This window comes from Anas acuta, chromosome 11, assembly GCF_963932015.1.
Source record: "Anas acuta chromosome 11, bAnaAcu1.1, whole genome shotgun sequence".
In the NCBI taxonomy this organism is placed as follows: Eukaryota; Metazoa; Chordata; class Aves; order Anseriformes; family Anatidae; genus Anas; species Anas acuta.
The window spans coordinates 4,154,771-4,180,613 of record NC_088989.1 but is presented as its reverse complement, the minus strand read 5'-3'; the positions used below and the strand labels follow the sequence as shown (position 1 = coordinate 4,180,613).

Here is a 25,843-nt window from a genome sequence, read left to right as displayed (position 1 = left end):
ACACTGACTATTTCTTGCCCACAGATAACCCATCTTGAATTGTGAGCTAGAAGGCAAAGACTATGTTTACTCATTGTTAGGAAATCTATGGTGCTATATTATCAAACATGACAATGGCACTTTTTGTATTTGTATTAGGAAGGCCGTGATTCCCAGATTCAGTCTGGAAGTGGCAGTCACTGTTTCCTCTCCAGAGGAGTGGAAGCCGAAGCATATTGCCAGGCAGAGTGAGCAGGCAAGCAACCACAGGGGCAACAGTATACAGGCACGCAGATTTGAGACACTTATTCTGGTGTTAATAATCAATTGGTACACCTGCTATAGTTCATAAATCAACTGTTTCATACAGATTTAAATGGTCTGTATGTGCATTTTACCTGAATTGGAAGCTGTCAATACTGTAAGTAATTGTAAATTCAATGCTGAACTCAAATTTGTTCCAACCATCTTCCGGATGTTACATAAGTTCTCTAAAATCTCTTACTCCTAGGACTGCAATGGCATGAAAATTCCCCTAAAGCTGTTTTTCCCCTAAACCATTAATAATCAATGAAAATTCACACCTATATTTAAAACGCAACTCCTCCCTCCCTTCTCCAGTGATGCCACTAAATAAAAAAAATGAACTGGATGTCTTCTCCCATGTTGTAGGAATACCTGGATAACAAGGTTACGAAATGAAATAACTGAAAACATTTCCTTTTATAGGATGTAGCCTGTATTTTAATTTACTGATTATTCGTTCCTACATGCAGTATGCTACAAACCTTTCCCACATCAATAACAAGTTAAGAACTTACTTGGTTTTTTGAATCCAGACGCAATAGTCTGTAATGAAGAGATCGTTAAGGAGGTAGGCAGGGTCGCTCTCCCTAAAAATCTTGTGAATGTCCAGCAGACACTTCAAAACCGCAGCTCTTCCTGGAAATAGATTTTTATTTCTGTAATTCACTAGAAATTAGTCATTATGATTTCTATCTTCTTCCCACCTTTGAGACTTTAATAACAGCTATCTACAACCACCTTGTAACTTTAAGTTGATTCACCGTCTCAGAATTGCAGTCAGATGACTGCCCCTCGGCTCCCACATCTCTGTGGATGCAGAGCCTCCGACTTCAGCAAGAAAATCTCTGCAAGACTGAAGCCTCGAGGCACAGTCATGCGTGTAATTCTCAACAGCTCAAGAAGCCCCCTCCCCCTGCCTCTCCTTTCTTCTCACTGTATGGCTCTATACCACATCAAAAATAAAACAAGCTGGAAAGTAACTCGCGGATAACAAAAAGGTTATGCCCCATCATCATTCCCCTGCTGAAAAAAACATAAAGCCTATTTCTCTGTATGCCTACACAAACACCTGCATTGGGAAAAAATAAAGTTGGAAACACACAGCCCAGAGCAGGATCAGGCACCCAGAAGCCACAGCAATTGTGTAAGCCCGTGTAAGTGATACCATTGCCTAACAGCTAACAATTGCTTTAAATTAAGCAGAACTTTCCCTACTGCTCTTAGTTACAGAGTAACTTGGCAAGCTGAGCCTCCAGAAAGAAAAATTCACTTCAGGCTCAAGAAAGTGCCATTTGACGTACAGTTGATAAATGCAGAAAAAGATAAAGCCTTGAACATTTCCTCATTCCACAACCAGAAATCTTTCTGCAGTCAGTTTGTTTCTGTTCATATGCAATTATTCCCTATTCGTAACTTCTCTTCTTCATGTAAATTCCAATTAACTAAAATCTCCTCCTTCAGTTTTCTGATGGAAGTTGCTAAGGGGTTAAAGGCTGGCACACTAAACAACAAAAAAAAAATATTTTCACTGCTTAATGGGGGAAAAAACATTCAAATGAAAACAGCCACTACTGCAAATGGAATCTAATAACCCTCTCCCAAGAGACTGGCTCCTCCTAGGCTATGAAACCTGAACATGGATGAAATTACATTTTACAGAATTAAAAAAAGGAAAAAAGATCAGAACTCCCCCTGCTGTTTGAGCACAAAATTTTTGTTTGTTGCTTGTTGTGGAGTAATTCCATGCTGAAAAATATATAGACAGAAAGTGAAAAGATAGGGAAGACCACGGTATAGAAAGAGAATACAGAGCACAAAGCAACGGCAAACACAAATAAAAAATGTGTATCGAAACTACTATTTTGGAAAAGAAGCAATTGAAGAAAAGTCAGGGAAGAATGCAAAAGAAATGACAAATCCCAAGTATAACTGCTGAACTTTCAGACTCCATCACCATCAATGCCTGTCAAACCAAACCTGTCAAACCGAACTATTTTGACTACAAAGAAGTATGCTCTTTTAAAAAGAAATTATACATGGAATTAAAATTTTGCTCAACTTTTTGGTTCTAGCTGTCAAGCTGCCAGCCTGAACCATTTACAACATCCACTACATTTACTCAACTGCCAAGTAACTATGTAAATTAGTGACTCGAACACTAATTCTCAACAAAGAAGTAGTCCTTCTTCATTAATTACAATTTTAGATTACTGTAGCTTAACATCTCTGTCCTCACAGAGGCGGCAGCTCTAGCCAGCCTTAATCCCTGCTCAGCATGGGCATTCAGGAACCCCAGAGCTGTGCCTGTGTTAGCAGAGGCAGCTCCCAGCTCCTCTTTCAGCCCACGGCTGCACGGTGAGCAGCTGCCGGTGCTGGTGAATCGCAGCATCTTCTGCACAGAGATGACTTTAGTGATGCCCACCTTACCTCTGCCTTGGAACACTTCCAAATCCTGTATATATTTAAAACATGCTATGCGTTCTTGTAATAAAAATATGATTTTGTACACCACTACGGGACACTTCATTTGTGAAACACGACCAGAAGATTACACTGTATTTACAAAACTGACTTTGAGTAAGTACGCAGATAAAGCATCCCAGAGACGGGGCACTGTAGTCTGTATGCATGGTCTGGGGTGTTTTTCTGACAATTTGCTATTTCAACTAACATACTGACTCTGTAATCTTATGTGTTTTTTCCCCCCATAATTTCACTGGAAAGGGAATATATAATTTTATATTTAATTTACAGATTGCGGAAACGATCTCTACTAAGTCACACTGCACATACCAAGCTAGGATGGGAAACAAGACAGCTGCTTTTTTTGGCAGCTCAACCCTTCTTTGCTAAGATATGCCGACATTAATGTAGATTAAAGTTTCATCATGTTGCCTCTTAAGATCATACATCTCCTCTGTTACAAGAATAAAAAAATAACTTTGTGTCTGAGCAATACACGAGTGGGAATGGTAGATGGTGAAGGCAGGCTGGGAACAGCAGGGGTAAAAACATGGCTCTGGAGGACTCTGTGACACTGCCATCAGCAATCCCATCCCAGTCCTGACATTCCAGGGGAGACTGATTTAAAGTAAGTCAACAGAAAGTTATATCAAGTGCAGTTAAGCTACACTGGAGGTAGGCATTCCCTCTGTTTCACTGCAGCAGCCCTTACCAACAGCCACCCTCCTCCTCCTCCGGCAGCCGAAGTCCTGCAGGGAGTGGCCGAGCAGTGACAGAAGCACATCTCCCTGCCTTTGGGAGCTCAGAGCAATGCCTGGTACAGTTGTTGATCAACAATAGCAATAAATTAGCTGAGGGAATACAAGCATGGTTTTCAGATGTGGTAACAACGATGGGAAAAGATGAAAGTGTCAGCAACACACGCATGACGATCTTCAGCTGAGGAGACAGAACACTGAAACAAAATGAAAGCAAATGGAAAAGAAAAACAGCTCTTCAGTGGATTTGCTTGGGTTCACACGGAGATTTTATGTATGCACATGCACGCAACACATCAAACAGGGAATCCCACACAGGAGGAACACAAAGCACAGCAAACACACTTCTGCTTTCAGGATATGCATCTTATACGCGTACCCAGTAAATAACTCCCTATAAAAACTCCTTACCACAGGAATAAAAAATAAGCACTGAAGAACAAACACTAGTTAAGCCTTGAAGTAGGGTATCCCATGAAATACAGATGATTCTCAGCCAATTTTTGTGAAATCCCATACCCTTATGTTTTGTCTTTGGATACACCCACTTCAGTCTCCAGCAGGCACCCGGCCTTCCCTTTCGGGCTGCAGCTCAGTACCCAGCACCATTCCTGCTCACGCTGCCTTCAGCGCCCTGCTGCACTCCTGCACCTCGCCCTTCTGCACAGCTCTTCGTGATGTGCCAGTGGCAGTGTTTGTGAAACCATACATGAGCTGGAACAGGGAACTGGTGAAGCCAAAAGATGAACAGGTATGGGAATTTTTTGGCAGTTATGTCAGTCTCACTCACAGAAATGTTGCCTGTCAAAGCAAAGCTAAACGTGCTAGTTTTAAAAGTCTCACTTCTTTTCTAGCCCTAGAATTCTCATTTTTTAAAATTCACCACACGTTAAAAGTTGGGGTCTTGGAAACGGGGTCTCTGACATTTCACTTCCTTTCCTGACGTTTACAATCATCCCACCTGTGCTGGGTACAGGATGAGGGCGGCAGCAGCCTCAGAGGAAGAGCAACAGAGGCTGAGCACCCAGGGCTGAAGTTCCAGAAGTCAGAGCACAGCTGCAGATCGCTGGGTTCTGCAGGAGTTCACTGCTACCACAGCTGGCAGGGGGCAGCCCACAGCTGGAGTTCTAGATTGTTTCAGAAATTCAGTTCTTCCCACACATGACTTCAGAAATTGATATAATTCAACCCCAGCTATTTGCCACTTGATACCAAAACTACTGTTTTTACACAATCATGATATTCTACTGGTTTTAATACTGAATGTTTAGAAGTAAATTCATCCTTTCATTTTACTTTATTTTGCCTATAGCCTGTATTTTTCCATACGTGCAAGAAGGAACATTCACCTAAAGAAATAAACCGAACTTTGCTGTCTCATTAAGCAGAGAGAAGAATGCCATTCTGAAAAACAAGCAAAGGACTCCTCTGACTTCTGAATGAAAATCTCCTGGCAATAAGTTACCCTGCAGCCAACAGCGATAATTATTTCGCCCTAAATCTATGAGCATTAACTTCTGCGTGGAAAGAGGCGAAGCATATTTTATGTCACAGAGGATAAATAAGTCCCCTATTTTTAGCTCATAGATGATGGCTTCCAAATCAGCATTAGGCAATGGTAGCACAATGGCAGTAAATACTGACAGAACCAGCTCGTGCCACGTACTTACTACAAGTCTCCTGAAAAAGGGCTCCATATATTTCCATAAATGCAGAACACAGATTTTGCTTGAAATAGCACTGTAGCTAGTACGTGCCACTATTTCATTCCATTTTTTAATTATCCAAAGAACAGTAGAGCACATATCCTAGACAACACTAAGTTTGAACAGCATTGCTGAAGTATTTTACGTATTACTGCTAACTAAAACAGAACGAGAAAATCTGCTAAAGACCTTAATATTAATCAGCTTAATGCATTTTGTCTTATGATTAACACTTTGGTGGGAAGTCATAATTCAAATTAAGAAGTGTTTCAACCTCATGCAAAGTCCTTAATACCTTAAAAATGAAGTATTCTGTGTTTTCGAAGTGATACATCAAGACAGCACCAACATTTAAAAAATAAAGTCAAATACCTCGATATAAAACAGTTCAATTCCATCAGAATTCAGTGTTCATTTCTTTAGAATTCAAGAACTTTTTAAAAGTAGAATATTTATTTCCTCAACTATTTTGTTAATAGTGGAAAAATTGTATGGAAAACCTGTCAACTTTCCTAATACCTGTCTATTAAGTTGCTTCAATTTTACACTTGGATTATTCCTATCCTGGTACACAAAATTTCAAATCTGCAGCTAGTATTTTGAGCACATAAATACACGTACAAACACACCTGGGCCAAATTGTACCCCAAATACCCTGATTTTATTATCAAAACCATTATATATCCCATCTTCTGCTACCAGCACTCTGTAAAGAAAACTTAAGTCAGGATGCCATCAGCTGAACCCAACACTTCCTTGGAGTCCCACTTGTCCTCTTGCACAGCAAGGAATAGTTTTGTGGTCCTGTCTGACTGCATTCATTACCTCTTAGCTGACAGTCATTTTTACCTGCACTCCTCACACCTACATTGCAACACAGTGCTGAATCAGGTTGGTGATGCATCCCATGCACTAAACAAGAAGGGTAACAGAGCCCGGTATTCTGTAAAAAGAAATCCCTCAAAAGCATGGCTTGACCTCCAGTGAAATCTGAAGGCAAAAACATTCTCATTGAACAAACAGGCCTTAGCCATACAAGCAGTATCTACAAACCCATTTCTTCTGACAGTTTTTCCCCCCCCCACTGACTGTAGGGGGGGGAAAAATTTTTTATCTTTCCCAATACTTTGGTAGTTGGCTATTTAAAAAAAGCTTTTCACTCTAAACACACATGACAATAGGAAAGTAATAGGAAAGACTAATTTGATGCATAAAACCCAGAGTTTTCACAACAGCCAGTAATAATCACTCTGACTCTTATCACCACACTGCTAACTTGCTAACATCCTTCCCAACAGCCTTACAGCCACATGAAGAAAATCACGTATTTGTGTCAACTTCCCGGGCAGCACCCGGAGATAATCACTGCTCCCACTGAAGATACCGCCCTCCTCTCTGTTGTTAACAGCTCTGGCTGAAACGGGCACACATCCCTTTTTGTGAGGCTCACATCTGCCTTTCCAGCACCGCTGAGGCAGCCAGAGCCCCCATCCTGAGCCCTTGTTAGGATGCACGTCCACGATCTGTTCTTCTTTTGGTTACCAATGGGTACACAAGTGTGGTTGTGCACAGCTGCACAAGTGAAGTTGGAATAACCTTAGTTTTGAAAGTTTGTCCTTTGGCCAGGAGAGCAGGAATTCAATGTTACATTAAAATTCCTTTCTGCTAAAATCCTAACAGGATTGACAAGGGTCAAATTAAAAGAACTGATCTTCCAAACAATAAATCCTACTAAGAAAGCTGTTCAGATTCATGACTGATCAGCAGAATATGAACTGAACAGTTGGAACAGCTGAAGAGGATGCTTTAAGAACTTCCTTTAAACGGAGACAAACCATGAAAGTCAGAAATCCTAGTCTTTCCTTTCCTAGGCCTTCAGTCAGGTAATTGAAGAAGATTAAGAGCAGCAAAACAACAGAATTCCTGCTACATTTGTAGCAATAAGTGACTCTGCTCTGAAATATATCAGAAATAAAAAACATAAGACACCATTAGAATAGGGTCTAAAACAATTATCATACCTAACCTACCATAAAAAAGCTTTATTAATGTTATTTATTAACAGAAAAAAATCTTTAAAAACAGAAAAATACAGCATAAAGAAAAATACTTTAGAATTCAACATCATGTTAATAATTACAGTAATTTTCTCTGAAGACCTTTTCCCTAAAGCTTTACAAATCACAGTTGGGCTACACTGATTTATTAAGATACTAGCTCTGATCAAAGCTTTTTCTGAGGATGAGATATTCATAACACTTGTGTGGATTTTCTGGTGTGAATAATGTAGCTGAATTTCCCCCCAACTGCATGCATTATCTGCTGCCTAATTAATGAGCTGCTTCACAGGCTCTTTCCTGGCAAGTACACTAATTTTGTTCCCTTCACTCCCCGGTCTCCTTTTCACAAAGCCAGCAGATGTCCAGGAATGTGGCTATCTATCAAGTTCAGGTGAAACGCGCCAAAAGATTAGAAAGTATTTTTGTTGTTTCTTTGTTTTTGTTTTGTTTTGTCTGTGTGGATTTTTTTTAACAGACATCCAAACAATGTGGCTGAATGCTTACCTAGTTGTAGTATCATGACTGTATCATTCAAGGCACGTGTCACCAAGTCGAAATGTCTGTGCAGTGGATAGCAGAGCACTCGTCTTCCAAAACATACCACAACATCATGAATGTCATAGAAACACTGCATATATCAATGAAAAATCTGAATTAGTCTGTGTACTTCTCAATACAAAGAACTACTATTTCTTTTTATATATACAGCAAAAAGTTTATATACATAAGGAAAAGTAGCATAGATAAAAAGTAGTTTATGTATTACACATCTAAAATCTGTACTTTGATAGACACGAAAATCAACATGTTAAATGGAAACAAGACTGTGCAGTTAGTTTGCAGAGCAGAATAACAGAAGTCCTATACATTTCAGTGGTTTTGAATTAAAAAAGTAGGGAATGTTAGAATAAAATGTCTAACTTGAGACTTTGTCATTCTTTAGATTAAAGCAATAAATTCCATCTGCCCCACATTATTATATATATTAAGGGGAAGCTATAAAAAGCCTTTTAAGATTTTTTTTTTCTTTTAAGAAAAATTAAAAACACATGATATTAACAAAATACATGTGTACATGTAAGATCTCTAAAAATGATACACGACGCTGCCTTTCATGAAAATTATAGATATTTGAGACAAGGATAAATATATCTGCCTATGGAAAGCAGTTCATTGTCCTCTTTTATGAGTGAGGAAGACCTCTAATTTACTCAGACCAGAGGCATTAATGAGTTATTACATACTCTCTTACAAGAGCCACTTCTTTTCCAGCTTTCGCTTTTCAAAAGACAAAATATTCCATTTATGAATTCAAATAAAAATACCAATTTCACCTTGAATCCACAATTTATTAAAATTAATAAAGGTGCTTTGTTGACAGCGAGCACTTTTTTGTATTATATGACCACCTCAACTCATTTTTCATTTTAATGACTGCTGATAAGCGTTTTAATCATATTTTGTTATTTGAGTCTAAGGTGTGTACGCATGACAATCAGTTCAAAAATGGCAGTCAGTTCAACCAACCCATAGCTGAGGCAATTTTGTTTACAGATTGATGAAAACACCCGCCTCTACATGGTTTGTGTAACAGATATAGTTATTAACAGCTTGGTGCCAGGAGACTGAATTTCCTGGGTGTGAAGTATACTGTTGGCACAGGCAGCGCCAAGAACTGCTACATTATAGCATGAGCACACGCAGAAAACTCCTTCGCTGTGTTAGGGTATGGATCTGCAAGCACTCGAGATAAGGCAGTCACTATTTCAGCTGCACTCCTCCGTCACCAGCTACTGCAGAACACCCAGCCGGACACAGAGACAGAGTGACCAACCTGGAAAATCAGTTATGAACGGAACAAGTTCTTGTTAATCTCTCACCACTGCTAGAAGTGGTCATAGGACCGAACCCAAATAGCCTGTCAGAAATTTTTGATCCCACAAACTGAGACATGGCTCAGTAATTTCAGGAATGACCAAAGGCCAGACCTTTCTAGCCCACTGCCATCACAAGCAGTAAACGTCCACAGGCCAGGTTACGTCCCTTCCACTCCCAGCTCTGTGACAACTTAATTACAGAGGCCTGTGAGCTCCCAGTAAACAATGTGAAAGCACACAATAGAAAAAAACAGTTTGTTCCCTCCAGTCTATGCTGATTTCAAAGAGCCAGCAAATCCCCACAAGTGATAGGACAACAGTGCTGAAAGGAAGGGACGGAGTAAAGCAACACACATCAACTGGCTAACTTTGCAAGAAATCTGAAACAAAATCATTCAGATAAGTAGCTTATTTGTGCTGCCTGAGCTCAATTCTTCCACAACAGTCCAGAACAAGGCCCAGTACCAAGAGACAGACCAGAGGTCATGCTCAAGCCCCTTGGGGCTACTACTAACTAGGAGCCCAGAGGTCACGATCAATTTCTGCTAGTATTTATCAACAAGTGGATACACAGTTATTTTAGATTCAATACTGAATGAGTAAGCTTTCCTCAATTGCAACGTACAATGCCAAGAACAAATAACACTACAAATCTGTAAGGCAAAGCATAAGTTTGAACTCACCTCCAGCCAGCACAATGTAGCACTCAGTTTCCTGACATTCCAAGATGACTCAACCTGATTTTAAGTGGAGACCATAAAGCAAATATCATCTAATTCAACATTCAAGACTGCTGGCAAACTATTTAAGATAACATTCCTGCTGCAATTTAAGGACCTTTGTGAACATGGAGGAGTAATTACACTATATGCATTGAAATGGTCACAGGACAGCATTAAAAGTTTTATTGCAATGCAGATGTTAAAATATCTGAAACAGTTTCTGTATCGGGAATATCTAGCCCTTGCACAAAGCCTTTAAAATACAACACCAATCACAGAGTAAATTATTTTTGTGGAATTCTGTCCCTTTTCAGCAAGCAACAGAAACGTCAATCTGCCCAGTGCATAAATCCAGATCAAGCTACAATGCCTTGTTTCATGAAAACAGCTCAAGACTTCTGGCTTTCAGAGGGTGTCCTAAAGCCAGCAGTATACATAAAATGTCATTATTCTTAAGATGTGGCAGATTCCTAATATTTCTGTGGTAGCGTGGTCTAGGCAGATGATTATGACTAAAAGCCAGGAAGCCTTCAACTATAACCCTGACTTTTGTAAAGATTTGTGTGGCCTGAATGTCTTAGTCTTCCTATTAAAGAGAAAAAGACAGAATGTGTTTTCTACACATACCATATATGACTATTGCAAACCTCGATGACGATTTGTACATGTGTTCCTCACACATATGCACCTTTGCGCAACATTAACAAACAATACAAGAGTCCTGTGATTACTCTGTTCGATAGGCAGGTCTGCATGGTTCTGCCTGCAATTCTAAAATCCATGCTTCACAATTCAGTCTGATTAGAACAGAATGGTTTTGATTATATGTTGCAATATTTTGATTAAAAGCATACAGAAAACATCTCCTTGGTTAGTACCAGCAGAGGAGATGTTAATGTTTTTCTCTGGAAAGCAGGTCCATTTTAAGAAGACAAGTTTTCCAAAGAACTGCACAGAATCCACACTAAACTCGTGCTATCTTCTTCCTTCTTTATACCTTATAAAAAGCCTAGGATACAAAACACAAAATAAAGCTGGCTGCTGTTCTATGCAAGAAACAGAAACACCAGAATACTGAAAGTGGAAGCCGCCTTCCTACTTCCCTCCAGGATTTAAATACTGGAGAAAAAAAAACTTCATTGCTGTTTTGTATTTAAATGTGTATTGATTTTAAGATTTTAAATGCCTAATGGCAGTTTCCAGAATGCCTCAAACATTTTTCATACTCACTGCACAAGTTTAAAAATAAAAATGAATCAGTCTAAAAAAAAAAATAAATCAATTTTGTTAAAAGCACGTACCGATTGCCTATATAAAACACTGAATTCATAGTCTCAATCCTACAGAATTAATGATTTTCCATGCTTTTCCAGAATCCAAATCAGCAAACTTACCTATTACAAAACAGTCAAAAAAAATCTGAAGAACTGTATATATGAGAATGCTTTCATGAAATCTGCGTTTACATTAAAAAGACATCACAAATCAGAACCTAAGGGAAGTGTCTTTAATCTCCTGCATCTCCTTCACCTTGCTCCCATAGCTAAAATTCTGCTCCAGAAGAAGCATTTAGAAATCGCAATAATCCCGAATTGCATCCCAACAGCTCAATCTAGAGAAGGAATGTTTTGCATTGTAACTTAGTCAATGATGTATTTTTAAACACTTGGAACTAAGTTCACTTTGAAAGTTAAGTTTTCCAAACAACCGAACAGGGTCTGGCAACAGGTTACTAAGACGTAGTGCATTTCCTTTTATCTTTTTTTTTTTTTTTTTAATTACTTACATTTTGTTCTCCTTCGTTGACACAGATGTCATAGCAATATGCCAGAAGGATATCAATTAAGCTCAGATACACGTGATGACGGCTTCTTTTATCCAGAAGATAGGATTTATTTGTGAACCTTCTCAGCTGCTCTTTCTCTTCTTCAGTGAAGACAACTACATAAAGTAAAAGGATAATTGATTACGAATTTAAAGCTGACTCTTTGATTTAACGGGTGGTAATACTATTTCAACAGTATCTTTAAAAAGAAGCATTACTACTTACAATTCACTCATCACTCAAGAAAAAGCCTAAAATTATTCTTCATTATTTATTAAACTGATACTCTTTGCAAAGTGAAGTTCCAGCCCTGCGAAGTATTACATGTATACACCAGCAATTTTGAAGCCCTCAGAAAGCACCAAGGATTTCCGTGGATGTGTTGGTAACTCACAGAGCAGTAAATGCATAATCGGGACCTGAAGGAATTTTAATTTACTAAGTCCATGTTGTACAGGATAAGAAGAACACAGAAGAAAACAAGTGTTTTTTCTTAATTTAGCAAAGTGTAAGAACTAAATAAACAGGGAAAACAGGGAAGGGAAAAAAGGAAAGATATAATTTTGTTTCTAAACGTCAAATTTTGACTCAGGACCTAGATACATCATTTAGGAGCAACGTTTACACTGCCTGATAATATCCTCCTGGTGTTTAAGGAAGATCGAAGAAAGATGAAATCCTATCCTACTGATGGCAGTAGGAAAGCTACAATTATTTCCAAAGAGCTATGGTTTCCACTGTCCGTGACCATTGCATTTTGCTCACCTTCAGTGTACCTCATTTAGTTAACAACAGCCATACTGAGCCAAGGCAGTGAACCACCGCACCCAGCTCCTTCTCTTTGGGATGCACAAAGAGGAAGGCACCACCACAGCAGGCATGCTGCAATAACGCATCAAAATATTTCTCTAGGGATCTGTGGTGCAGGCATGGAGAGCTGAAAGAGCATACTGAATGGCAAACTTTCTGAAGAGTACTTCAAGCACTTCAGGAAGGATGTCACAATTACCTTGAAATAACAGCACAGATTAAGGAGATAACTGACTAAAAGCCATCTCTGCAGAAACTCGAAGTACATCGAGAAGTCATTAGGTAAAATTAAAGCAGCTAGAAGCCTGAGCTAAGAGATTTTCATCCAGGCAGCGTGGCGTGCAGGCGCTCCGTGTCAACAGGCTCTGATTTACTGAGTCGGATGGATGTGGCAGACACATTTTGGTCACACCACAAGAGAAAGTTACAGACACGAAGAGACTTGACAGGAGAAAGCTGTGTTACCAGCTGATGCTCTGCTGCATTGCAGAAGCCCCACTCCACTATTTTTGCAAGTACCAGCAAAACTGAACCAGCCTGAGTTTAAGGATGGCAGTCATTTATGGAGATTTCTGAGAAGATGGGTACAAGCCTAATGCAGTGCTCTCCTTACACCTTCATAACAAGCCCTAAGCACGAGAGTGGATACATGGTGTGCCCCTTAGCTTAGTGAATTTGATTTATTCTAGGAAAGGAGAAAAAACAACACCTTATAATATTGAAATCTCTCTTCAGTTATTCTTTTACCACCTCTTTTCTGAGTCACCGTGTTCTGCCATACTCAGCTGGGGGCAGAGAGAGGCTGCAAGCAAAGCATTGAAACTTAAAAACAAAAAGCAATTATTGGTCAACACACCAGGATGAGGGGTTGATACTGGACAGTACACTCAGCACCCTGATAAAGCGCCTGGAGTCCCTGGTAGCCAGGCACCAGTCAGGAGGGGAAAGGTCAGCTTCTGCAGCTCTCCAAGACAGATCCTCAAATATTACTGAGCTGCCATCTTCCACCAGCTTCATTAGCACTAACAACTTGACCTGATAACCCAACAATTCCCACCTCGACTCCCTATTTTCCACATCACCATTTACCTCTGGAATCCTTAAGCCACTAACAATCCTGCCTCCACAACCTTACCTGTAATTCTACCACTCTGATTTTTCTGTGGACTTTCTCACAGCCATCAACAGTGTGAGCCAAGGTTATGCGGCTGGCCCGGACCCTTGGAATACAAAGAAATCCCTCAGGAGAGCTTACAGCACAGCTTACAGAGAGAGAAGGTTACAACTCCTGGTAAACCAAGTTTCTTTTTACTTCCCTTACTCATTTCACTACTGTAAGGATGATGATCATGAAGGTGCTTAGAGATGTTTCTCCTCAATTCATACAATCCACATTCTCAGAGATGCTACCCCTCTACAAGACACGTGAACTTCTTCATCCAAGGAGCTTTCTACAAGACTTATAATTTTACAACTGTTTTCAAACAAATGTCTGTGATACCAAAGGCACATACATATGCACACACCTCGTATTGAGGCATCAAATTACAAATTAAAAAAAACGTTTTTGAATGTTTCTTCTTTATGAACTTTTTAAACGTTTCAGCTTCATAACCATGAAATGCTTGATTTAAATTCCTATGGAAACTTCTTTACGAGCTAAAACATTTCTCTGGAGCAGAGCCAGTCTCCATTTATTTACAAGCTCCCACAAAAAAATTCCAGCTTTTATGTCATCTTAAGAAAGCTGATCTCTTCCATTTGCTATGATCAAGTACAAAATGACAATTTAGTGAGACTGTGGCAATTCAACTCTGTTTTCCCATTAATGCAATGCAGCTCAGTATTATCCCCTAAATCACCAACATAGATGGCACATCTATATTCTATCAGCAAATTTCTTGGCAAGTTCTTAAAATGCATTGATTGTTCAGCGAGTCACCTCCATCATTCATATTAAAATTGTCCATAAAACCATATGTGCAATGTTGTAGCACACTGGAAAAAAAAAGTTAGTTTCTGAAAAATATAGCATAAAACCACTCCGAAAGTTGCTACAGTAGGGTGGGTTTAATGAGGTATCACAACAGGGTGTTTACAGTTAGGAGATCCAATTAGGAAGAAAAAAGGCATTTCCAATTTCAGCAAGCTTTCCACAGAAAACTCTCTCCTGGAGTAGAACACAATTTATTATTAATAGTATATGCAAGTGGCACTTTCATCCTGAAGAGAAACACAAAAAAGCAGAGGTAAAACCAAAGCTAAAGAACAAAAGAAATTCTGAAAGAAAGAAAGAAAAAAAAAAAACACAGGAAAAAAGCCCAAGTCTGCAAGCAAAGACTCCTACATCAGATCACATTCATAAAGCTTAAAATCACTTCCAGGGACTACAGAAGTAAAGCAGTTTGCTACAAAGAAACTAACGACTCTCATGCTTTGAAAGAATTGTGCCACAGAACACATTTTCTGCAGGATGTAAGTCATTTACCCCAGCACTCTCCAACTTCTAGGTCCATCTCACTGTGCTTGCTGCAAGCAGCAGCCAAGATGGGCATGTATCAGGATCACTTCTGTTCTCCTCCAAACACTCACTATATCAAGTACTGGATCTACTACCGAGAGCTCACCTTCCACTGTTCTTAATCAGTTACTTAACAATTGCAAGTGGATGTTTGTCTCACAGCTGATGACAGTTACCAATGAGATCTCTCTCATCTAGGTTAAGGAACAGCCCAACACTGACAGCAAACATTTTTAATTCTACTATTGAATACCTGTTAGATTCCCTAGAATCCATATTCCAGAGGTATATGTAAAATGGCAACAATGGTTCTAAGTAGGAAGCAAAGAAATTGTGAATTCAGTGAATTTCATTAAACGTGACTTTTCCTCCTCTAAAACGCAAACTCTGAAGCATTTTGACACATACAACTGGACCATAATCACAGAAAAAACAAGTCTACCAGACAAGAGCAAAGAAGCAGCAAGACTAGACAATTCCCAAAGGTAAACGCTGCAAGATGTTCATTAACTTAGTTACTGCAAAGTACCAGGTGTTCTTAATAAAATTTCTCTCTGGAGAAAATACTTGAAGTTTACAAATAAAGATCCATCAATTCCGTAAAGATCTTGAAGAATAAATTATCCAGGCCGAAAACTAATTATTAGCATGTCAAAACCACCACCTACTTTGTTTTCCTAATTCAAAAATACAAGTGTATAGTACAAGGTAATCAGAACAAGTGAAATCATAATTACATTTTCTGCTATATTAAGCCTGTGCTTTGTCCATTGGCATTACCAATGTTTTATCTAACAATGCCTCCACAACAATCCATAGTCGCTTTCTGAAAAGCAGCATCTGCTGCTGCTGTTTATCAAATCCTAAATTTGCAACTTAATTTGGATTTTAAAGCATTTTATGTTTGTCACTGCCAAAAATCATGCCTCTTCCTGTTACAGTGGGACAGTGTATTCATACATTAACATCTAAATGAATCGTGCAAATTAATCTCACACACAAATTTACTGCTATACTGAGACTACCCTCACTTTTTTAATCACTTCATTTACTTATTTTAAACTACCGTTTCTCATTAACACATTTCAAATTGCTCCTCAGTACAGTGAAGTACAATTTAATCCCTAAACAGGACGATGCTTTCTTACCATGTGGCTAAAATTTTATACAGCTGATCACATCACTTAAATTCTAGATAAGGTTCGGAGTATTCAGCACTCGAGAGTGCAATATCTGTATCTCAAGACTGTTGTGAAACTTAGGGTTCTGCATGTGTTGTGTTAGGGGTACTGAGATGATGTGCTACCTAGAGAGAGCCAGCTCAGTGGTCAGACTCGCAGAACCATAGAGAAGTCTAGGTCAGACAGGACTTCTGGAAATCAGCTGCTCCAGCCATCAGCTCACACCTATTGTGAGTTGTAAGCAGTTTTAAACACCATAAAACTTGTAGTCTCTTAGCAAGCAGTGTGAGTGGAAGTACCTCACCCTCTCAGCAGCTGTTTAAAGGCTTCTTACTAGAAGCACCATCTAATACCAGCGACCTTCTCCGTATCCTTCTAGGTACGTTAATACACCTTGCTGGAATGCATTCAGATTTCTCCCACTTCTAATGGAAATGATGCAAAGTTTCTCAAGTAGTAAAGAAGGTCATTTACTCAGCACAGTCCTTATTTCTATGTGCATTTTCTGTGTCGTTTCATTTACTCAACATGCATACTAGGAAACATATTAATGCAGATATGCAATCGAATTGCAACCAGTTTGTGAGAATTCCTGGATCTGTAACCCAGATAAACCAGATCTGTGACCCAGATTATCCAATCCCTTCAACCGGATAAACCATAACAGCAATACAAGAACATTTTAATCCTCCTATTGATCATAAGACTCCAGATCGAATAGCCTGGACCCTCTCCTGCCCTTATTTCCACTATTCAAGTGGAACCTGTACTCCCCCTCATGGTGGTTTCTTTTACCACAACTCATTCAGGTTTAGTAGCCTCCAAAGGCTTCAGATCCTTGTTCTGCTGCCTGCCATCCAAACTCTATTACCAGAACAGAGGTCTAAGTTGGAGGGCACATGGGGCCTGTTGTCATTACCTAGCCCAAACACCAGATGGCCACTTACGCTATTCAAATTTACTCAAGATCCCCAAAACTACATGAGCCTCTTCACTCTGCCATATGAAGGCCACACTAAGCTTTATTTGAGCATCCTGATTACAAAAAAGTCTGTTTTAACAAATGCTTTAGAGAAAAGATGAGCCTTTGTGAAGTCCCAATTTCTGCATTACTTTCCTTAGCAGGCCTGCCAGGCTTTTGAGCAGTTTCTGTATTGCTGCTTCCCCTAAAGTCCAAGAACATATGCACGTGGTTTTTTTTAGAACTTTAATTTGGAATAAAAAATTATTCTTTATCAATAAAATCATCCAGCAGCTCTTCATTTTCGTTATACTCCTTTACACAAACATTATCAATATTTCATTCACTAAGGAGAGAATGGGTAAAAACAAACAAAAGAACTCCTCGTTATTCTGTTTCCAAGCCTCTTGTACCTTTGTCCAACGCTTTTTAAATCAAACACTTATGGTGGATATAATTAATTTCTGGTTTCAAAGGCTGAAGAGAGATCAGTAATGAAGATCAGATTACATTTGCAGTAAAATACACAGCATTACCCAAATTCCATTGTTCTACCCCTGTAGAAGATGTGCAAGTGCAGGTATTATTAGTGTGCTAATATTTTATTTGTTACAGAACCTCTGCTAAAGGGATTATCGTTATCTGCTTCAGAAACATAGGATTTTCATACTATAGAGGAAATGAGGGAAGGACAATAAAAGAATATGCATAATAGTAACTTGTAATAGTCTCTACAATCATTGTGTTCAGAAGGGTAATCTCAGTTATCTGGTAACAGTACTGTTACAAGGCCGTCTATTTAGCTTCTACATTGACACAAAGGTTTTCCCTTGAAAAAAAGTCTCTAGGAACTATAAAAACAGTTCAGTAATAAGTACCATGAATGTCTGTGGCACTGTATAAATAACATGAAACGCACCACAGGCGACATGACCAGTAAACAGAGGTAAGGGCTGACACTAGGAGTCTTCCACAACTGATTGTTGGAAAACTTGCTGTGAAGTGTCTGCACCACATTTTTAAGTGGGCGCAAAACACAGTTTAGACTATTTATTCTACCAAAACACAACTAGAAAAGGGGAAACAATTACCTGAAAAAAAAAAAAATCAGGAAACAAAAGAGGGGATAAGCACCAGCAACAAACAAGTGACTCACATTCTAACTAAACACAAAGACAGGCTTCATTTGAATTCATATGCTGTGACTTGCTGACTGTGGCAGCTCCTTTAAAATCTGTAAAAGTCCCAGCACACTCTTAAAAGTAAACTTTTTTCTTCCCCCCACAGATACCTGAAATTCTAAGATGGCCTTTAAGAACAGTTAATTCCAGAATTTATTATGGAGACCAAAACCAGATCATGCACTACACTCCAAAAACTAACCGGTAAATACTTAAAATGAAATGACCACTTTATAATGTACTGTGAACTCCTCCCAATTTCAGTATACAACTATCCTTCAAAGAAGCAAGACAGTAACAGAATACTTGTCTTCCAGACTAAAAATTGTAGGCTAACACCATACTTTTCCCTTTAAGGATGATAACCTAGAATATAACAAGGCTTCACAGCAATTATTCTGTAACAGGTACATACACACAAACACACACACATATATATATATAAAATGCTCTCACCTACTGCATTGCTGTCGTGTTTCTGATGACTTTCTCCCTGCAAGGCTACCATTTTTTCATGAGCCTCAACCCACCACGGTTTGTATTTCAAAACATGCTGAATAGCTTCATCTTCAAAAAAGTCAGCTCTGAGGAAAAAGAAGACATAGTACTCAGTTAGCTTTCTGGGCTGCAAGGGCACATTGCCAGCTCAAGTCAAGCTTCTCATCAACCAACACTCCCATGTCCTTCTCCTCAGGGCTGCTCTCAGTAACATCCTACTGTGATGAGACAAAGGGGCAGATAAGAAGTAAAGCTATTATTTCCACAAGTGTTCTTAAAACCAAGCATCCATAGAAGAAGTGATTATTTCAACTGAGATACTTTTACTTGACCAGGTAAAATGAATCAGTACTCACAGGTAATGATCAGAATCAAACTTAGCAGCTTCTGCTGCCAGGCGTTCCTTCCTACGTTCACATACTGGAGTTTTGTCTGGATCCTTAACGTCTACAACATCACTGAGTTCATCCTGAAAATGCATCAAGAGTGAGATGACAAAGCTGCAGATACAACATGCAAGATTCATTTAGTAAAAGTTTATGAAGGATGCTTATAAGCATTACAGTGTAAAGCCTAGATGCTGTCCAACTTCTCTTTCAAATCTTTCAAATTCAGGCTCTGCTGGGCAAATAAAAGATCAAAATTCCAATGAGTTACAATTATAACAAATTCTAAGGACCTTCAAATATTATGAATTCTATTAACGCCTTTATACCATAAGGCAGACAGGTTATTTTGCAGTACAATGACAATTGCTATGTTTAACAAAAGCACACAACCACAAGAAGGCAAGATAAAAATCATAGCTATTGTTCTTGTGACTCTTGAGATTACTTCTACACTCTGAAGTGGCCATACATTAATTAACAGGCGATTGTAGTGCCCTTTTAAATATCATTAAGCAGTGGTACTTTAATGCTGATGGGAAATGTACTTCTTGGGAAATTTCATGGTAATAAACCAGTGTATATATCTGAACAGAATGCAAATACTTTCTCCATAAATAGCAATCGTTCTGCTCCAAACCCTTAAAATCCTACAATTCAAGCACTCGTAACTTACAGTTATATGATTTGTTTTAAGCACCTACTGGCAAAATTGCTTGGTGTAAGAACTTAAGCAGAACATTAAAAAACAATAAATTATCAACTACTACTTTAACAAAAGCTTTGCATGCTATGAAAGGTATTCTCCTACCTCGCATGTTACTGGGTGTAGATTACCTTCCATCTATTCATGAAATAAAATAACTTCTGAATGTACAATAGCAAAGTAACCACATTTTAAAGTTCCTGCCCTGCCGACTAATCCACAAAAAGAAGTTCCAGTGCATCAGCATAACCCCAGCAAATCTAACAGATACCAGGTGGGCGATCACCTTGAAGAATTATGATCTCAACCAGTAAATACCACCTAATTATATTTCAATTTATTTTATTCAACATAGTAGATAGCTAGGCATTGCCCTCTTCATGAAATATTTTATAAGTCTAACAGTAGAAGGGCTTCACTTTGCATTTTTTTAAATCTAAGTATTTATTCAATTAAAAAAAAAAAAAACACCTAATAAGAAATAACTCTGATACACAATTAACTCATTCAAGCATCTCTATTTTCGCAGAAAAACAAAGATCTGTCTGTACTATTACATGCAAGGGCATAATATACTCAGTCTTGGAATGGGACAATGGAGAACTGTTACCTAACAATCCCCTCCTGACTATGGAATGAGCCAGGAAGCCTACTCAACAGGAAAGCTACCTGGAACTTTTGTTAGGAAATATAAAAATGCATCTACCTGCAGCCGCTGGAACACCCCCGAACGCAGATTCCCAAACCCATAGTAGTACTGTAGTGCTGGAAAGCTTTCTGCAGTTTCTTTATAAGGGGTCTGCTCTATTTCCCATTCAAATTCTTCTTCCTCCTCCTCCTCAGACAACACAGCAGAGGCACCTGCATATATCGCATGGTCAAAGGAACAAAATTATTGTGTAGGAAACATATACAATTTAAAAGAAAGGCAAACACCAATAACAAAATAAGCATTTTTCATTGTTACATCTTTAAGAAATGTTTTACTACACTGGATCAGCTGTAACTTCCAGAAAAACAAAAGAGGGGAAAAAACAGACGCAGCGGACGAATGTGAACAGCACAACTCCAAATCCCCCTTTATCTTATCCAGTTGACTGAGAGCATCCTGAGAACTTCCCTACCAAATAAACCAAGTAGTTTGAATGAAAATTAGCTATAACAGACTAGATTCATAGATAACAAGGCAAAAAGACAAAGATTAGGAAAAAGCTTTTTTTTTTTTTCCTGTTGATGCAATGCACAAATTCCCAAATATGGATGTTCAGAATTTGTGAGGTTTCATTGGACTTCTTGTGCTGCTATCCCAAAGGGCGGTCTTCCAAAAAATTATAACTCTTGTCACCTGGAATCTGCAATAGTATCACTTTCACACACAAGCCCCATTATTTTCCAATTGCATTATAAGGTTGAAGGGTGGCATGTGCCTATATCACAGTTCATACTGGAATAGTGTGAATCACTGCCTCTGTCACAAAGGATTTTAGTGAACAAAGAAAAAAAGACATTCACTGGTTACTGAAGTGTTTCAGACAAGCAGATGATTAAACCAAGAATCATAGATCCTGCTCTAGATTCAAATTTCAAAACTGGAGACAAGGAAAACTGAAGCTTTTTGAGTACACTCACTCGAAGTCTGAGATCATTGTTCCACTGTATACAGCCACTAGAGGGGTACAAAGATCTACAGAGGATTAGCATATATTAAACACACCTTTAAAAAATGTGATCACAACTAAGCCTACAGATACAACACCTCTAACTCCTGAAGACATTCCTTTCAATACTTACTAGTAATTCCAGTCTCACTCATACTCCGCTTGTACCTTGGACTAAGTAAGAGTAGAAATACTCTTATTTTTTGTAATAGGTAGATCTATTTTCCTAACTATTTTCTTATGTATCTGTATCAATAATATAACTAAGACTTTTTTGTCTTACCTATCTCCTCCACTAAATGTTTTGCTGATCTTGATTTTTTTGGTGCTAAAAGGGATGTTACCATATCCAGTCCTTCAAAATATTGCCCAGGACTCTCCTTAGGTAATCGAATCGTCAAGGTCCCTTAAAGGAAAGTCAGAATATAGTTATGATATTAAAATAACCATGACAAACAAAAAATGCGCACTTCTCCTCTAACGAAAAAGACTCTCAGAAATTGGGATATATGCAGGTAGCATTTTATTGTGCATCAATTTCTGTGCATGCTTTTAAACACCCCTAACAAGTTTCACAGAAATCAAAGATTTTTATGATAAAGCACGGAAGAGAATATTTAATGAGTTGTGGTCTCTTGACTCACATGGCATAACACACCAACAGAAAACAAGCTTGAATTTATCCTGAATCCATCCACCAATCAAGCCATCAACAGAAGATCATAGGAAGCTATTCAGCATTCTGATTATTGTTCCGAGTCAGTACATAATAAAGGCTTTGCAAGCCTTTTGTTTTGTTTACGAATGCGTTTATTCCAAAAGGTAAATACTGTTTTACAGAAATACCATCCACCTTAAGAGAGAGGACTGTCATGAGACTGCCTCAGGATTACCTCATTTTTGCTTAGTACTATCTGACTTCATTGTGGATTTGCTAGACTAATGATCTTTGTACAATGGCATGTCTGGCCCCTATGGGCTCAAAGGAAACTTGTACATATTTTTTTCATTATTAGGACAGTTATGGAATGTCATTTGTGCTTACTGATAGCTTAAGTACAGCAAATCCCCAGCAATTTCTTTTTTTTTTTTTTTTATACCATGTAACCTGGGAGAAGCTTTGAATTTATTTACAGTATCATATACTTTGCTAAATGCAATTCCATGAAGTGTAAGTTACTGGAGAGTTAGTAACATTCTTAAAAACTAATATACTAAGAACATTAACCATACGTTTGTCTACGTTGTAAGATGCTTTTTCTCTGCCATCTTCCACAATTCTTCCAGGAAGCGTCAACCTGTGGGCAAGAAGAGAGATGATGACTGAATGCCTGACTAATTGTGCAACTTAACATCTCAGCACACAGACACGTAAGGTGCATTCCAAAAGGAACACAAACAATTTAGCTACATGATTCCTCTTGATACTAACAGAAGCGATAAAGCTAAATCCTTATGCAGTTCAGGGTCACAGCCACCACAGAGACAAACAACATCCTTGGCACTGTGTGCAGCATTTGGAAGATTCTGTAATTTAAAAATTCTAAACGAATCTAATCTACAGTGATGTGACATGAGGTAACTAATTCACTGCATTCTACCAACCTACTAAGGCCCCTTGTGGTCTGCTAACATGTACTGGGGAAGCTTATCCAAGAACACAGGAAACAAAATAAGAAGGGTTAATAACTCATCAGCTCTTACATGCCAAAGGTTCCCTTAGTAATTCCCTACCGAGATTGCCTCTTGGTCCTTTTCTGCAGCATAGTGGGGAACTTGCAAGCTATAGACTTGACTTCCTACCACCTGTACTCACGTGACTTTTCTCCGTATGTTATTGGGCATCGAAATACATTCTTCATCAAATATATTGTATCTGGGTCTACATCACTTACACGCGCCCTAAGAACTGTGCTGTCATTTTACAACTAAAACTCTATGGTACGGTAAACTCAGAAAAGCAGTTATTTAAGTTCCTTTTAAGGTGACTTAATGTCTGGAAACAAAGTAAATGGATCCATAGGAAGAATTCCTTGCAAAAAAATGGCCTGCCTGAAGTCAAGAATGTCAGAGCTGTAGATGAAGAATGATCTGAAATATCCCACATGAAGTTCATTTTCTACTGATTTTTATGTATTTGATGAAGCCCAAAGTTTTTTTTTTAAATGCTTCTACTACTTGCCTGAGAAAGTAAGGCTTAGAATAAAATTTAAAGTCTTCCCCTTCAAAGTACAAGTCGAACTCTGAAGCTCTTGCATAAGGTACATCAATGATTATTGTAAGGAAATCCGGATCCTGGCTCAGCTCAAAAGCTGGAGTAATCATGATAAATGCCGCAGGCAAAGCAACCACTGACTATACAGTCCTATCAAAACAGAGAAACAAGAAAAGGTTAGTATGTTGTAGTTTCCATTTTATGAAAGTAAATAGAATCTCTTGAAAATTTTGCATGAAAAACATTTCAGATTCTCACAGAATTATCTTCTACACACTCAAGAAGAAAACACTCATGAAAACAGAAACAAAAAACATGTTCCTATCAAGAATACTAAGGTACCATCTTGCTGCATCATAATGAGAACTTATCATAAAAGAACACAAACATTTGGAGCACACAGAAGTATTTAATACATTCATCATAAAAAGCACACCAAGTTCAGTCCTAAAATTTGTTTTCTGCCAACCGTTACTTAGTATTTCACAGTGAACTGACCATAAACCATGATTAAAAACGTTAAAAAAGAGCAGTTTTATAATAACTGCAGCTGTGCTTTACAGTGGCATGCACAGGTGAGCCAGACCACAAGCAACAGACAGAGTACACCCTACACAGATGAGCTGGGTGCACACCCTGAGCATCCTGCCCTTCGTGTCACATTTAACATACGCCACGGGGATGGTACGTGCAGAGCAAGTCAGAGGTGCTCCTGCACAGCGGGCTCAGGCCACAGTAGCTCTCTCAGCAACACAAGCAACTGACAGGCTTGGATTTCCTCATGTCCATTACAAGCACACTTACTGTTCCGATCAATTTGCAATTTTCCGGTCAGTTCCAGCAATGCCGAGTTAGCTCAGCCTCAGTTCCGCCTGCAGATTCAGCCAAAGAGCACCTGAGTACGACAAGTTGCATTGCATTAAGTTACCTGCACTTGGAATCTCCCTCACTGAGTGATTTTAAGGTTTGAATCATCACCTAGCAGCATCAGATGTATGTTTGTACATGGGCGAGTAAATATTCTGAACGAGGGATTTACAAAGTAGCACCCATCTGATATATATAACCTGTCTCACTCCTTAAAAGCTTCCTTACGCGGGATATTTTTTTAGGTTTAACTTAGAAACCAGTTTTAATTAAGAATATATATATATTTGAAAAATCCTTTTACCTAAACAAGAAAAATACGCTGAGCACCACCTGAAAGCGCGGCTCCCCCCGTGCCACCCCCCAACCCCCCCACACCACCCCATCCCCAGCAGCGCCTGCTCCAGCTTAACGCCGCGTTTTCCCGAAAAACCCAATTTCCCGGCTTTTTCTCTTGTTTTAAATAAAAGAACACACAAACCGGCCCTGCTGCGCACGTGAACCGTTGCCTCAGCGCACCTCTCCCCCGGGGCGCCGCACGGGACCCGCCCGGCTCCCGCAGCCGCCTCAGGAGGCGCGGGCTCGGCCGGGGGCCGGCTGCAGCCTGTGAGCAGGGCCCGGGGACCGCACCCGGGGCAGCACCGGAGGGACGGGACGGGATGGGACGAGGCACGACGAGGCCGTGCCGCCGCCACTCACCATGCCCAGGCTGTGGCGGTAGCGCATGTGCGGGCCCGGGCGGCAGCTCCGCCTTCAGGGGCGGCCTCGCACAGAACCGGCCCACACAAGCCCTTCCCAAGCCCGTCCCTCACAAGCCCAGGCTGCCTCCAGCTCGCTGCCCGCCCTCGGAGGAGGGTGGTGGAAAGGATGCGAGGGCGCCCCCGCTGGCCCTGGGTTCGGTTTTCCCCTCACAGCATGGCGCGGGCTCCCCCTTGCTCCTCCATAGAGAAGCCACGGCAGTGACCGTGGTGCTGTGGTGCCTCTGGCGTCCTGCTTTTGGGGTTGTGTAAACGGTCTGAAACAAGTGAAAGCAGTATTTGATGTTTTTAAAGCCCTGAGCCTCAACTACTGTCACTGCAAGTCTTATAAATCTGGCAAAATCCTTCTCGAGAGGGATGGGTGCTGTGAGGGGAAAGTTGCCTGCATCACCCCAGCGCTTTCCT

General features: G+C 39.5%; 1 protein-coding gene across 4 annotated transcripts in view; it reads right to left on the bottom strand.

Annotated features, from left to right (window-relative positions):
• Positions 1-25,523, bottom strand: part of SHQ1 (SHQ1, H/ACA ribonucleoprotein assembly factor) — a 46,965-nt gene extending 21,442 nt beyond the window's left edge. For 2 of the 4 annotated variants that reach the window (XM_068694271.1, XM_068694273.1), the window contains exons 1-12: positions 25,162-25,434; positions 24,618-24,708; positions 23,781-23,963; positions 22,832-22,896; positions 21,882-22,004; positions 20,647-20,801; positions 19,205-19,317; positions 18,807-18,934; positions 11,658-11,812; positions 9,833-9,886; positions 7,777-7,900; positions 801-921 (exon numbers count right to left, since the gene is read on the bottom strand). In XM_068694271.1, the coding sequence (XP_068550372.1) occupies positions 801-921; positions 7,777-7,900; positions 9,833-9,886; positions 11,658-11,812; positions 18,807-18,934; positions 19,205-19,317; positions 20,647-20,801; positions 21,882-22,004; positions 22,832-22,896; positions 23,781-23,923 (1,181 nt within the window). In that variant the 5' untranslated portion in view covers positions 23,924-23,963; positions 24,618-24,708; positions 25,162-25,434. Of the gene's footprint in view, positions 1-800; positions 922-7,776; positions 7,901-9,832; positions 9,887-11,657; positions 11,813-18,806; positions 18,935-19,204; positions 19,318-20,646; positions 20,802-21,881; positions 22,005-22,831; positions 22,897-23,780; positions 23,964-24,617; positions 24,709-25,161 lie in introns of all 4 variants that reach the window. The other 2 variants (XM_068694272.1, XM_068694274.1) reach the window with 2 other exon arrangements.
• Between the last annotated feature and the right edge of the window lie 320 nt (positions 25,524-25,843).